The 14873-nt window shown below is 38.6% G+C and overlaps 1 protein-coding gene and 1 non-coding gene across 7 annotated transcripts in view; both read left to right on the plus strand.

Annotated features, from left to right (window-relative positions):
- The window catches only part of cep104 (centrosomal protein 104), a 233140-nt gene that overhangs the window by 131144 nt on the left and 87123 nt on the right, over window positions 1-14873 (plus strand). For 5 of the 6 annotated variants that reach the window (XR_013889685.1, XR_013889686.1, XM_080215502.1 and 2 more), the window contains 3 exons: window positions 1886-1961; window positions 9043-9151; window positions 12620-12758. Coding sequence is in view for 4 of the 6 variants with exons in the window: in XM_080215502.1 (XP_080071628.1) it covers window positions 1886-1961; window positions 9043-9151; window positions 12620-12758 (324 nt within the window). In the remaining 2 variants the exon portion in view is untranslated. Of the gene's footprint in view, window positions 1-1885; window positions 1962-9042; window positions 9152-12619; window positions 12759-14873 lie in introns of those variants that run through there. The other variant, XM_080215505.1, reaches the window with a different exon arrangement.
- LOC145360357 (small nucleolar RNA U109) lies at window positions 10316-10450 on the plus strand. The gene has a single exon (XR_013889711.1). It is a non-coding gene; the product is annotated as a small nucleolar RNA U109 (small nucleolar RNA).

Below are 14873 nucleotides of genomic sequence, written 5' to 3' on the forward strand. Positions count from 1 at the left end.
CCTTTGGTGGAAATAGATGATCCTTTGGCACTATTTTGGAGAAGAGCAGTGGAGTTAGTGTCCTGGCCAGCATTTATCTTTCAATCAACGTCAAAACCAATGATCTGGTTGTTATAACATTGCTATTGTGAAAGTTTGAGTGCAAATTCACTGTCACATTTTCCCACCTTAGAACTTCAAAAGTATTTGGTTGGTAAAGCACAATGGGACATCGTGAGGTCACAAAAGATGCAATATAAACACAAGTGTGCCTTTCTTTCCTTTCTAGTTCAGCAGTCACTTAGTTTCCTACTTGCAAATTGGCCTGTCAGTGGATAGTTTGCTATCCTTTCAGTGCTGGCATTGGGAGATGGGAGGCCAAATGACAGGTGAGAGTAAGTGTCATAGACTATATTACCAAACTGAATCAGAATTTATTGGGTTTAAATTAGATCATAAACCATCCGTGAAGTTTTATAAGGTAATCTGAGCCATATGGTTGTATTATAGTGTGGAATGTACAAGTTGGGTACTTGTTTTTTGTATGTAAATTTTTAAACTAATATCAATTCATTAGGTTAGTTGAGTTATGCCAATATAAAGAGAATTTTTACACCGAGTGCCTTGAGAATGGTGATAAGGCATAGACCTGTGAACTGTAGTACTGTTCTCCACGTTGCTCTTTGGCTGTGTGCCCCTAGTTTCTCTTGAGCCCATTAGAAGATCACCAAGAAAGAGGCTTCACATTTTGTTTTGCTCCACCCATACTCAATGGTTGCATTAATGGTCTTGGATGTTGTTGGAGACATGGAGTTTGTCTTTTTTAATACATTCATAGTAGATCATACTCTTGAATTTTTATGCCACTGCCCATTGGACAGTGGCAGTCCACAAATACAACAACAGCTTTAGTTGGATATATTTATGTAGCACGAAAAGACTTCAAACCACTTACATGAATTGTAGCAGGGTAACATGGCAAGAATTTGTGTTGATAATAATCTAGGTCAAGTATAACTTGAGGTGTTCAAGAATACTTGAGGATTAAATTCTATCAGCTTTTTATGTATATAATTGGTTTACAAGGAGCTTGTATTTGTTTCAAAAATGAATTTATATTGCACCCTATGGGTGTATGTGGTCTGACATGAATGGATCAAATAGTTTGTAACTGTCTATTAACCTGATATTGCCTTAAATTTTGGATTCTCTTATATTAGACAATAGAACATGTAATAATGTAATATTTTTAGAGGATACATATTTCTGCAAAATGTATGAAAACTTTTTCAATGGGTTTTAATTTTGCAATAAATGGGTTGACAACAATTGACAAAAGAAAAAGCAACACCTCAACTCACAGCAGACTTTGATTTTCTCTTGCACAATACCTTGGCCTCAGTTGCCTTGTTAATCAGTTCTGCACTGCATTGTAGGGCACAAACTTGCCTCACAATTACACACTTAACAGTACATTATCAACTGCATAGTCAAATTGAAGATGACCATTCCCCCAAAGCAAGGGAGATAAAATCAGATATTTTAGATGCCTAGTATAACTGTTCAAATTAAGTTAGGACTTCAGTACAACTATGGAGAGAGAAAATAAGTATCCTGCCATACAAACGGTATGTTCTGATTGCTTGCTTCAGCTTAAGATTCTGTGATAGAATATCTATTAATTTCCTTCTTAATTCCAATTAGTGAACTTCCTTAGCTTAGAACTAAATGCCAAAGTAAATGAGGTTCCATATATCTGACTAACCTATGGTAGACGTAATGTGTTTATGCATTCATTAGTTAATGAGATTGAAGTGTCTTATGATATTTGAAATTAATTTTAGTCGAAACAATAATAAATGGTGATGAAAATATAATTTGTTTATGAAAAGCATTTTTTTCATAGATCGTGGAAACAAAGCTTCAGCTCCACAGCCAGAGGTGCGAGATGACCAGACTTCAGTGGCAAATTATTTGGATAAGTAAGTCCACATTTTAGTTTGTCTGTAACTCATTTTCATCCAGCCTCCATTGCTCAAAGCCTTTGGTCCAATTTCTTTGTCAACTTAAGCTGACTGAGTGCCATTGTATATACACACAAGGAACAGTAGAAAGCACACAAGTGCCTTTATTGTCAATAAGTGGAAGTATAAGTGGAGTTGTAGAGAATTTCAGATCAATGTTACCAATTTAAAATTTAGTTGTTGTGAGCCGTCAGTTTTTTCAGTGTCCGGTGCCTTTAAACTGCGGTTGCTAATGTCTGATATTTATTACTGAACAAGGCCTGCTTGGTAGGTAGCTTTCAGCTGTCTGTGGGGTACTTGGCCTCAGATTCCCATTTATTCATATGCGGTTCTATATTTTGGTGTAAGAGTTTGGCTGATTTATTCCAAAACTCAGGTTTAAATGTAGGATGAGAGTGTGGAACATTTTATTCTGGATTGGAAGCAAACAGGTCTAGAAATCAGTTGGTGTGGAAGCTTTGGGCTTGTCTGTCCAGTGCCAGTCAATACTGGTAATGTGCCTCCATCAGCCCTGGCATGAAGTCTGCCTGAAAGCCAGTTTTAATTCATAGTTTGGACAGATTATCGTGGCAAATACAAGTCATATTTCAGAACAGTCTTTATGTCTGCTGAAACTGTGAATGGGCTATTGTCTCAAGTCAGTGGGAAATTGTCCTGGATTAAACAGGCTTTTTGCAGAAAGTGAGCAAAGACGTATACCTTTTTTTATTAAATGCTGTATGCATTATTTATCGACAGTGCATTGACAACTTGCCAGCTAGAACTCATTGAACATTTTGTTAGTAATTTGACAACTGCTTGTCTAAGCATATGTATGAAGAATATTAGTCCTTTCCTAAAGTGACGGAAATTTCATTTACTTGTTCTAATTATATTGCATGCATGGTCAGATTAAAGTCACCTGATCCACAGGACTGTATTGCAGCTTTATAATTACAATGTAACATCAGATGTTGCTGTTACTTATTTATTTGTGAGCTCATTTTTCCTGTTTTTTTTTAATCCTGCTTGCATGCACACGTGTGCACATATTCTTCTTCCATTCCCCTCAATCTGAAATAAAGATAGGTTCTATATTTCTGTTGTTCACTCTGTTACCCAAATGATTGCTGTTTATATCTGGACGAAATGATGAATATGGAAATGATATTCACCTACAGGATATCAAAATGTTTGCTCAAAGGATGAGGCCAGCTCAAGTTGTACTTTTAAACCTTTTTCTAACCAAAGTCATGTACTACTCCAGAGTGTTCTTGAACAAGAGAAAGGAATTCAAACTCCTTTTGACCTCACCCTAATCCACATGTCTGCTAAGAACTATTGGACTTTTTGACTATAATACTGAGACCATCTCAATAGCTACCACTGCCTCCCTGACCTCTTCCTATATCCAGACTTTTATCTCACCATGCCTTCACCATTCTACTTCTGTGATTTCTTCCCCAGCATCCTCAACCATTCATCCTGTCCAAAAGTGCTACTGCTGCCCCAAAGCCTTTGTTTTCTTATCACAGACTTTCCCACAATTATTGATATTACCAGCCATCTTGTCTTGTCCACCCGTTCATCCATCTTCTCATCCAAAACTGCTCTATTCCTTAGAGAACGCACCCTAAACTTTTCCACACTGTAGGTTATTACTGATAGAATCCCTACCGTTTGGCCCATTGAGCCTGCACCAACTGTATGAAAGAACATCTTACCCAAACCCAATCCTCACCATATACCCATAATCTTGCACGTTTACCATGGTTAATTCACTTTTTTGTTTGTTCTTGACTCTAGCCCTCTAATTTCTCTCCGCTTTGCTTGATGACTTGCAGTGCTGTTTACATGCAAGAAATTATTAAGTAGCTATATCACTAGAACCAAGACAATTGAATCCCTGTGATCCAATGAAGTGACAATTAAATTGGCACCAGAGCACTGTAACATTTATGTGCTGTATGCATCAGCAGCTGGATTATTGTTATTTTAATTGTCATGCCAGCCATTGGGCATAGTAGCATAGTGGTAGTGTTACTGACCTAGTAATCCAGAGACCTGTGCTAATGCAACAGACGAGTTCAAATTCCACCACATTGGAATGAAATGTTAGCCTCATTAATAATGATTATGAAACTATTGGAATGTTGCAATAACCCATCTGTTTTATTGCCATTACTTGGTCTAAACCTAAGTCCACACCAACACAATGTGGTTAACTCGCAAGTCAATCAATTGTATCAAACTGCTACAGGAAGGACAAGTAAGAGTAAAACCAGGCAAGTTGCCTGGCATTGGCAAAAACATACCATATCCAATTGACACTGAAGTCTTTTTCCTGTTTGCTAACATTTGGGGACTTATGTTGACACAGGCTAATGAAGCAATAGTCTGACCTAGTCATACTCTCAATCGCTCCTCCATTATCATTCTTGGTTGTGTCCTACCCCATTGGCAAATTAGGCAAAAGGTGGCAAAGCAGTGTTATTCAGTCAAGAGGGAGTTGCCCTAAATATCCTCAACATTGACTTTGACCCCAATGAAGTCACAAGGCATCAGATCAAACATGGACAAGGAAACGTCCTGCTGGTTACCATTTACTGACTTCTCTCAGCTGATGAATCAGTACTTCCTTGTTGAAAACCACTTGAAAGAAGCACTGAGGGTAACTGAATGTATTCCTGGGGCAGCTTCATTCCATCGCCAAGAGTGTTTGGTGGAACTATGAGTGACTGAGCTCTAAAAGATAAATCTGTCAGATTGGGTTTGTGGCAGGTGGTAAGAGAACCAACAAGAGGGAAAAACCTACTTCTCCACCAATCTACCTGGAGGAAATGCATCTGCTGGTGACAGTATTAATCTGAATGACCACTGCTTTTGTATATCATTGTGGATGCCTTGCACCCAGCTTATTGGCAGTAGCATCATGCTAAATGAGATGGATTCAAAATCCATTTAAAGGCTCAAAACATGGTACCCACGAGGCGATGAGCACCATCAAAACCAGAATTGTATTGTACAACAGTCACCACCCTCTTTAAAAAAAAAAGAAACTTGTCTCATATATCTTTAAACTTTGCCCCTCGCACCTTTTTAAACCTATGTCCATCTACCACCACCAAACCCCCACCCCCAGTCCATGCTCCTCATAATCGTGTAGACGTTTACCAGGTAGCTCCTCAATCTCTGTTGTTCCACTGAGAGCAAACCAACTTTCTCCAACCCCTCCTCATAGTTAATGCTCTCCATATCCAGACAACATTCTGGTAAAATCCTTTCTGTACCCTCTCCAAAGCTTCCACATCTTTCTGGTGAAAGTCTGTAGTTTAGTGACATAGCTGATGTCAGGCTGGATCTGATTGTTTTGCGGGTTTTAGTTGGTAATCTTTCACTGTTGAAGTTTAAAACTGGATATGTATGTTCTATTTGTTCATCTGGAGACAGCTGGGGAGTTGAGTTCTTTAAAATCTCTATGTATATGGAGAGAGAGTCAAATAATAGCAAACTGGGTTCAAAATCTTGCCAGGTGGGTAAACTTAGAGGAACAATCCCTCAATTACTTGTCATCTATTTTGCTGAGGGAGTATGTGCTTAAAACACGTGGTTGGTTTCTCATGTGACCACCCTCCCCAACTGACCAGTAATTCAAATATCATGTATTCTCAGACATTATGTGGGTATGCCGGCGTTGGACTGGCGTAAACAGAGTGAAAAGTCTGACAACACCAGGTTTTAGTCCAACCTATTTATTTGATAATATACTCACAAGCTTTCGGGGTTAGCCCCTTCGTCAGGTGAATGGAGAGTTCTGGCCTCAGACAGAGCATATAAAGCACAGACAGTTTAGAGATTACTGATTAGAATCTAATCAGTAATCTCTAAACTGTCTGTGCTTTATATGCTCTGTCTGAGGCCAGAACTCTCCATTCACCTGACGAAGGGGCTAACCCCGAAAGCTTGTGAGTATATTATCAAACAAATAGGTTGGATTAAAACCTGGTGTTGTCAGACTTTTCACTCTTCTCAGACATTGTCAGATCCAGGGAAATCCTCCTCTTAGACTGGATTCCATTGTTAAGGAATTTAGGTTTGATGTTTCGTATCCACACAGTTGAATATCTGAATGTTGTGCTAATGAAATAAGAAATATGCTTTATTCTCATTTGTCTGAGGTCACTGCCTTTGGGTCTTTGCAGAAATGTGATCTCCATTTCAGTGGTGTTGGAATGTGGCGTGTACAGTAATGCAAGTTAGGTATCCATCTTGGTTAAGAGTTCAAGCCGCTTTATCCTGATATTTTTGTTAAAGTTCAATTACTGTTTTCAATTGTTTGATTAAAAAAGCATAGTTCCATGTCAGCACAAAACCCAAACTGACATTGACTTCAGTACTCCCTCCAAACTGAACTTACCTGATGAGTTCTGTGTTTCTTTTTTCAAGAGGAAAAGAGTCATGCCCTGTTCACTCTTTCTTGATAGTTATAACCACCTGAGTTCTGGCACTTGCCTTTGCTACTTTTGTCCCTTATTAAGTGCTTTGATACTCTTTTCAGAATGTGGAAACCAGAACTATTCACAAAACAGGATCTAACTGCAGTTCAATGCACACCCAACATTATTCCTCTCCTTTTGTATTTTTAATTCTGCCTTTTTATTGCTTTATTAACTTGTTACTACACTGTTGAAACTTCATTTTTCAAGGCATTAGTGGCTTCCTCATTCAACCTGGAAAGGTACGAGGTAATGCTATTGGGGCGGGCTAACGAAAGCAAAGGATTTCATTATGAATGGTGGGACCTGGGGATGTACCCAAGATCAGAATGACCATGGAGTGCATGCCCGCAGAGCAGATAGAGAAGGTGGTTAAGAGGACATGTGAAATATTTTTATTAGCTGAGACATAGAATAAAAAAGAGGGACGTCATGCTGGAACTGTAGAAACAGCAGTTAGGCCACAACTGGAGTAATGAGGAAGAGTTTTTACAGAGTTGAGGAGGAACTTCTTCACTCAGAGTGGTGAATCTCTGGAATTCTGTGCCCATTGAAGTGGTGGAGGGTACCTCGTTGAATATATTTAAATCATGGGTGGATAGATTTCTGATAGCCAAGGGAATTAAAGGTGATGGGGAGAAAGCGGGAAAGTGGAACTGATCCACTTCAGATCAGCCAGGATCTTATTGAATGGCGGGGCAGGCTCGAAGGGCTAGGTGGCCTACTCCTGCTCCTATTTCTCATGTTCTTATATAGTGCATGAAGTTCTGGTCACCAAATTATAGGAAGAATGTGATTGTACTGGAGAGGGTGCAGAGGAGATTTACAAGGAATTTGCTTGAGCAGGAGGCTCTAAGCAATGAGGAAAGATTGGGTAGACTGTGTAATGTCCTAACTATGTTGGGGGTTATTTAAACAAAAAGATGAGGTTTGCACACATAGATTCAAAGTAACAGCAGCATATTTATTGTAGGAGATGTTGATTGAACAGAGTAGAAAATTAAACTAAGGCCTGTGAAACACCCTAATGACGTCAAATCATGCGACCAACTCTTAAAGCAATCCTTCTGCAGACCTTCAGAATCCTCAATCCAATTGCTGCCAGTGTCCTGGAGCAGTAACCCAAAATAAGGACCACGTCTGATGCATCAGCATGCTATTATCATATCCACACGTTCCCACTTTCTAACTCAGTGGTAAATTTTATGCACACTCTTGTTTTGTATTCCTAACTTTAAACGTGGGCAAAGATGAAAGATTGTTCAAACTCTCCTTAAAAGTTTAAGAACATAAGAACATAAGAAATAGGAGCAGGAGTAGGCCATCCAGCCCTTCGAGCCTGCCCCGCCATTCAATAAGATCATGGCTGATCTGTCGCTGCTCAGTTCCACTTTCCCGCCCTCTCCCCATAACCCTTAATCCCCTCTCCTATCAAAAACCCATCAACCCGCGTCTTAAAAATATTTAAAAATATTTCACAGAGTAATGAATTGTGTCAGTGAACACAATGCTCAGTCAGAATCATGTATTGGTATTTCATAAGAATTATATGGTAGCATTCAGTCATTATTAGTGAGTGGTCCTGATGTTCCTACAAGAAATAATTATCATTATTGATAATAAATAACCTCTCTGCCTATACATTTTTGATTCTTGTTGGTGATCTGCATTTGCACCGGAAGTATTCTCCCCAGATCTGACTTCTCTTTTCGTTTCCTGCCTGTGAAGATTTTGGCGAAAACAAAATGAAAAAAGAACACAGCAAACAGGGTCATGGTCTGTCTTTGGCCACGTGTCTTGTGCAGGGAAGGGAGGATGTTTGAGGAGGCTTAGATGCTAACTGTAAATGAGGTTTGCATAATGTGTATTGATGCAATTTTATTTTGGAACTCACTATCAAGCCATTGTAATTTCTAAAATCAAAAGACATGCTGTCAAAACTTCTTGTTGTGCATTCATCAGAACAGATTTGGCAAGGATGCCAATTGTGAAGGGAATAATTGGATGAGAAGAGATGGCTGATTGGCTCTAGTAGAGATGCTGCCATGGAGAAAGCACCAAAGAACATTTAGCTGTCAAATTTTTGTTTAAATGCCCTGTCTTTTGCACCTTTTTCAACTCTACAAAAGCTTGGGGGGGGGGGGGGCAAAGCTTTGAATGGAGTTGACCTGCCTGGTTATGAATTTAAAGAAAATTGTTGCTTCTTTTGCAATTATTGAGTGCAAGATGAAAAGCTTTGACAGATTTTTTTCAGCAATGCTCAAGTTCTGCACCAGCAAATGAAAATTCCTAATTTAATCCTTTTTGAACTAGGTTTACTAGTTGGACTTAGGGTTCACCTTGCCTCAGATGAACGTTTTTCATAGCTTTGTACTGGAGCCATGAAATTAAATTTAGTGCATTGTCCTTCAGCTGCATCTTCAGACAAGTAATCTGCTCCAATTGTGTCTCTAGATTTACATACTGGAAAATCTAAATATCACCCTGTAATAATTTAAACAGTAATGTAATGGTCATTCTTTTACCTACAGAATTAATTTGTGATATCTCTTCTCATCTTTCAGTTTATGCATATTCTGTGGGGAAAGGGATGAAATGTTTACTGATGAAGGCTTGGACATCCATTACTGGAAGCACTGTCCAATGTTGAGACGTTGCGAGCATTGCAAACAGGTATATATAATTCTTTGGCAATTTTCACTTGACCTGCAGGTCAATAATACTTGTAGCATTTTTAAAGAATATATTTAGATACTGAATACAAACACCACTTACTGGTACACAAACCATTGAGTGCATTTTGTTGGTTCTATTTGTGTAATCAGTGTTTAATTTTGTACTTCTCCTGTGCATTGAAACCTACTTTTACTAGTTTTTGAAAGTGTTTTTTTTTCATGAGTTTATATCACAAATGTGTAATTTTGTGCAAGTCTTGGTAGACAGTAGTAATATGTAAATGTTGTCCTTCTGGATTCTAGCCAGTTTTCAATATCCTACTCTATGCACAAGCAGCCTCAAACTTGGTCTGTTTAAGACAACATGTCTTCAGATAAATGTGTTTTGGTCCAAGTACTTCATATCAAATTCTGTTGATGTTTATACTTAATCCTTAATGTCCCTTCTCATTTTGCTGAGGTTTATGTCTTGAACCAGTCATAGGTGTGGAAGTTGTAGCTGAAAGTCTTGGCTGGAGAGTGAAATTCAAATCTGTACAGTGTTCCTTTCACAAACCAAGCTGCATGTTATATAGATGAGTCTTGTTCTACAGCTGACCTTTGCTATTCTGAAAGATTTCTTTGTAGAAAGTTCTATGTTTTTTTTTAACACAAGTATATTTAAGATTGCAGTACTTGCCATTCCTGTGCATAGTGTATTAAGTAAATGCAGTGATGCTGTACTGAGTGATTCAACTCATAGAGTTCCAAAATTTCAACTAGGAACTGCCATCAATTGATCTTAGTTGGGGCTACAATTAGCCTCAGTGCCTGAAGTCTAAAGCTATGGGAAAAGGCTGTTTAATCCAGAATGTTTCTCACTTTTGGGTTGGTTCAAGCTCAAAGAATTAGGAGGAAGAAAATTCAGCTAGGATTCAGTTACTGATCATGGAGTGTCCCATGAAGGAACTTAAAGATTTGAGGTGCTGTATCCCTGGTCTTTGGAAATTCAAAACAAATCCAACTGAGTGGGGCTAACAGTGAAAAGAGACAACTGGAGTATATCATGAACAAATAAATGCGATTGGGGGGAAAGAGACGCGAACTATAGCAGCCAATATGTTATATATTGTGTCACATAGTATGAATTAAAATGCACGTTTATATTGTGATTTCATTCACACAGAATGAAGTCTGATTTCTGCTCCTTTTTCAATAAGGAGTATGACATTCCAGCAACGTGCTAGAGTGACTGAGGATAATAGGGCCGTTAGTCTCAAAAGAACAGACTGAACGGTAGTATATGTCTGCAACATTATTCGGTTAATTCAAAATATAACTATGTTTTGGTTTTGTTCACAGGCATCAAAAGTTCAAGTTGTTCCTTTTTTTTAAAATTAGCAATAACTCATTGTGAAAAGGTTTCCTAGTTCCAATAACATACTTAAACCTGTCACTTCACTTTTTCCAATTCTGCTTACCCATATCTCAGTTTTAGTTTAATTACAGTTGTCTGCTGGTAGACATGCTAAAGCTTTTTTTTAAATTTAGATTACAAACATTAGAACCTAAGTATAAAAACTGACAGATGAAAGGACTTGGAAGTTTTTGAGCAAGTTGATTGGTTTACCATTTTTCATTCAAACTTAAGTTTTCTTGACATCAAGATTGATCGGTGTCTATGAGTCAGTTTTCTGACTTTTGGGCTTTTCCTACGACTTCGGTTCTGATATGTTTTGTTTTCATTAGTAGTGATGAAAAGTGTGTGACCCAAGTTCCAAGTGCACATGATAGCACTTACACAAACTTACTTAGCTCTGTTTTCAAGGACATTGGCACTGTGCCATCATCCTCTGCAGCATTGCCTATTTGCTTCTAGCCTTATAATGAATGGCAGGAATTGATTAAAGTTTGCAACTTCCAGTCTTCTGCACCAGTCAGTCAACCATAATTTCCACCGTAGTGTATCACCATTTCATACTGTGGGCGTTCTTCCCATTGCTGCTGTGTCTCAGAAATATCCACCTCCCCCTAACAAACGATGGGACACCCCGTCCTTCCCTTCTGAGTTTATAAACACCAGAATATACCTTGTGCTACTTTCAGATCTCAAAATCAATTAGTGTTTCATCCCAGTCCTTCCGAAACACTCTCCTTTGCTTACGTCAGTCATCTGCTCCCACCATCACTTCCAAGTGTGTGCTGCCTCCCGGCCCAGTCCCTTAGTACAACTATCTTCAGTACCTCTGTTACAGAGAGCAAATCCACAAGACATCATCTCCACTACGGCACAATCAGGCTGCAGAACCCCATTTAAATGATAATTAATTCAATAAATAGTCCTTCCCAAACCTCATTTCCCTGCTGCCAGCCCACCCTGTGCTATATAAACTCATGAATTAAATGCCATGACTCATAAGATCCAAACAACCAATGTTCTGACACACCCAGCTACTTGGAACTGGCAATACCTTCCCATTCGGGAATTTTCACAGTAACTTCATTGCAGTGCTAATGTAAGGCTACTTATGACACTAATAAATAATTTTTTTTTACTTGTTCTTCCTGAGCCTTTACAAAACTTCAATGTTTTAAGTTTTGGGGGTCTTCAAACAATGCAATAGGAAAGCTTGATGATTCAAAACCGAAATGTCCAAGATTTAGGTGAATCCTGTAACATTAAGGATTGGGTTTATTAAGGATAACAAGCATTATGGATGTTCAGTAGTTCTTTGAGGCAGCTGAAGGATTTTCTGCAGGAAATATGGGGCCAGTATTCACTGAGCTGATCTTTCTTACAGCCTTTTGCAGTATCTCTTGGACAAGCAGATACTTTTCATGAACCTATAATTGTTCCTGAAATATTTAGTCCAGTTAGTCAGCTATAACTCCTGACATCCTGATATCGTTGAAAATGTAATGTGGTTTTGTCAGTTTAAAAGTTGTAGTGATCCTCTAACTTGTTTTTCTGAGTTATCCCCAATTTGTGAAACTGCTGATTTCATGAAATGGACAGTCAAATTTCCTACTACTTAACTTTCGTGAACTAAATTCCTGTTTAAAATAACATACTACCATAAATTTAGTTCAAAATGGGATTGTGGCACAAAATACTCAGCGGTGTGCTTTTATACCTTCCAAAACTGATGTTAGCTGCTTCTATGTAGTTCAGTGTAGCACCTACTACTTTCTTTTGCTGATTAAAAATTGCAACATAATGGCCGAGTTATCTCTCTTGATGTGGATGTTGAATTTGATATTTGTGCACTTCACACTTTCAGAAATGAATGTTTAATTTGAAACCTGTTGAATCTACACTTCATTATTAAACAAAATTGATACTTTTCAACCTACAGCAAGAGCTTTTTACCACCCTTTGTTACAAACTGGAAACACCATGAGTAATACTCGTTTACAAATGGCAGTGATACAGCATAGAGTCTTTTGTTTCTAACCACAGTTCCATATCTGTACTACTTCTATCTAGGTAGTAGAAATAGCCACCCTTACAGAGCACAGACTGACCGAGTGCGACAAGAAAGACAGTTTTGGGAAATGTCATCGCTGTGGTGAGGCAGTAGCAAAAGATGACCTGCCAGAACATGTCAAGATGAAGAGCTGCAATGGTAAGCTGTAACCTAATCGACTCTAGTTTTGTTCAGTCATGTTTGTTCCTCTGAAGGATTTATAAGGGTGCATTTGTTTTACTTTTAAAGTAAACTTCTGGCATTAGTCTAGTCTACATTATTTAAAATATTTCATGTTTAAAACAGGCAGTTGCTTATAGGATCATATAGGTCATAGCAGATAGCCATTTAGCTGATCAAGTCCATGCTGGCTGTCTGCAAAAAGAATTTGACAAGTTCCATTCCATTGTCTTTTCCCTTTAGAACTGCCAATATTTTCCTGTTCACACAGATGCTTATCCAATTTCCTTTTCGAAGTGCAAATTGAATCTGCTTCCATCAGATTGAAGCAGAGATCCAGATCCTAACCTCCCACTGTGTAAAACTTAAAAAAGAAGACTTTTACATGTTGCGTTTGGTTCATTCGCTAGTCACCTTAAATCTGTGTCTTCTGGTTCTTAACCCTGCAGATCTGCTTTTGTCTTTTTCACTGCCTTCCAAAAATTTAATGCCCACAATTTACATAGTACTTCATTAAGGCCAAACCAGTATTTTATAGAGGTGCATCATAACTTTATTTTTTGTACTCTGTCCTTATTTATAAAACCCAGATTCTACATGCCTTCCTCAACCTTTTTTTGGCTACAGAGCAGTTACCGTTACTTATTTGCATTTAATGTCAATTTTAAAAGTTACCAATTATAGCATTCTAAATGCTGTAAGTTTCAGGCAGAAACAAAAGCGCTGGGTTTTTTGGTTGATCTAAATGTATTTTTTATTCCATCTGATACCTTTTGCTTTTCTCGTTGGGTATCATAAGCTGAGGTCAGTCTTTGTTAATTTATATACGTTGTGCAAATTATGGCTGACATTAACAGAATAATAAATCAACCTGGAATGAACAGTTATTTCAAATAATATAGGCCAGATCTTCTGATGCCAATAGCAGTGAATGTTGAAAATTTTGTGCTGTTGTGTATTGAGACCAATCAGAAGTTCTAAGCCACACGTGAGGGAATTGCCTGGCAAATTTAAACTTCCAGTGGGCTGGTTTGCACTGCCCAGGGTACTACAAGAACATCGATGAGACCGACGGCAGCATAGGAGGCCTGGGTTACATTTGTGATACTTAATCAGATATTTATATTAATATTGTCCCAATGTCAATTTCTGATAGAGGTCAATGACAGTGGAGCCCAATCCAACAATTCCCCACCCCCAACAGCGAAACTGTCCCAACTAGCCTTCAAAACCCGACTCCCCCAATCACATCCTCTTGCCCCACCGACCACCCTCTCAGTCATTCACTTGATCGTCTTAGTCATCTTTCACATGGTCAATTAGGAGCAGAATCTCTCACCACAGTTTTAATGCAAAGTTCCCTCATCAGTTCAGAGACCTACTCAAGAGCAAATGTAACTCAAATATCTCACCCTTGAACTTCTGATGTTTTCCACGATTTGGTCAGGATTGGTTGCAGCCAGGCAAGGATTTGAGATGTGACTTATAATTATCAGCATATGAATTGGGGGACAGAATGTGCTGTTCGGCCCCTGGAGCCTATCTTGCCATTTAATAAGATGCAGGCTGATCTGACTGTAGCTTCAACTCTACTCATCAGGTGGCCACATCAAGAGTGTCAAGTTGGTATTCTAATGAAGGTTGTCCACCTTCAATAGAATACTGGTTATTGAGATTTTGGTTTGGAGACAATGTGTGGTTATTTGAGAGGATGTTTTCTGCCCAAGCTTTCTTCCAGCCTTCATAGGGAATTGGAGATGTTTGATTTGTGTCCAGAAGGGCTTTAGGAGATCCATGTGGTGGATGGGGACACCCAAGTTTGCTGCTAATACTACAACAACACAGATAAACAGCTTATATCATATTGAATAGAGGAAAGGGTGATTTTTGGAGGACTGGTAATCACTGAATTGGAGTTGATCTCATAGTTGATTCTCCTCATTAATGAGTGAATTTGTGTCCCAGTACAGTGTGACAACGTGAGGCCCATATAGTTGCATAGTACTTAGACGTGAAGACTAGAGCTACAGCAGTACGGACGACAAGGTTTACGTGCCCCAATTTATGCCGGTGAACTTAGGGATGTGTTCACTC

Source organism: Carcharhinus amblyrhynchos, chromosome 30 (genome assembly GCF_965287045.1).
Source record: "Carcharhinus amblyrhynchos chromosome 30, sCarAmb.v2.hapA, whole genome shotgun sequence".
In the NCBI taxonomy this organism is placed as follows: Eukaryota; Metazoa; Chordata; class Chondrichthyes; order Carcharhiniformes; family Carcharhinidae; genus Carcharhinus; species Carcharhinus amblyrhynchos.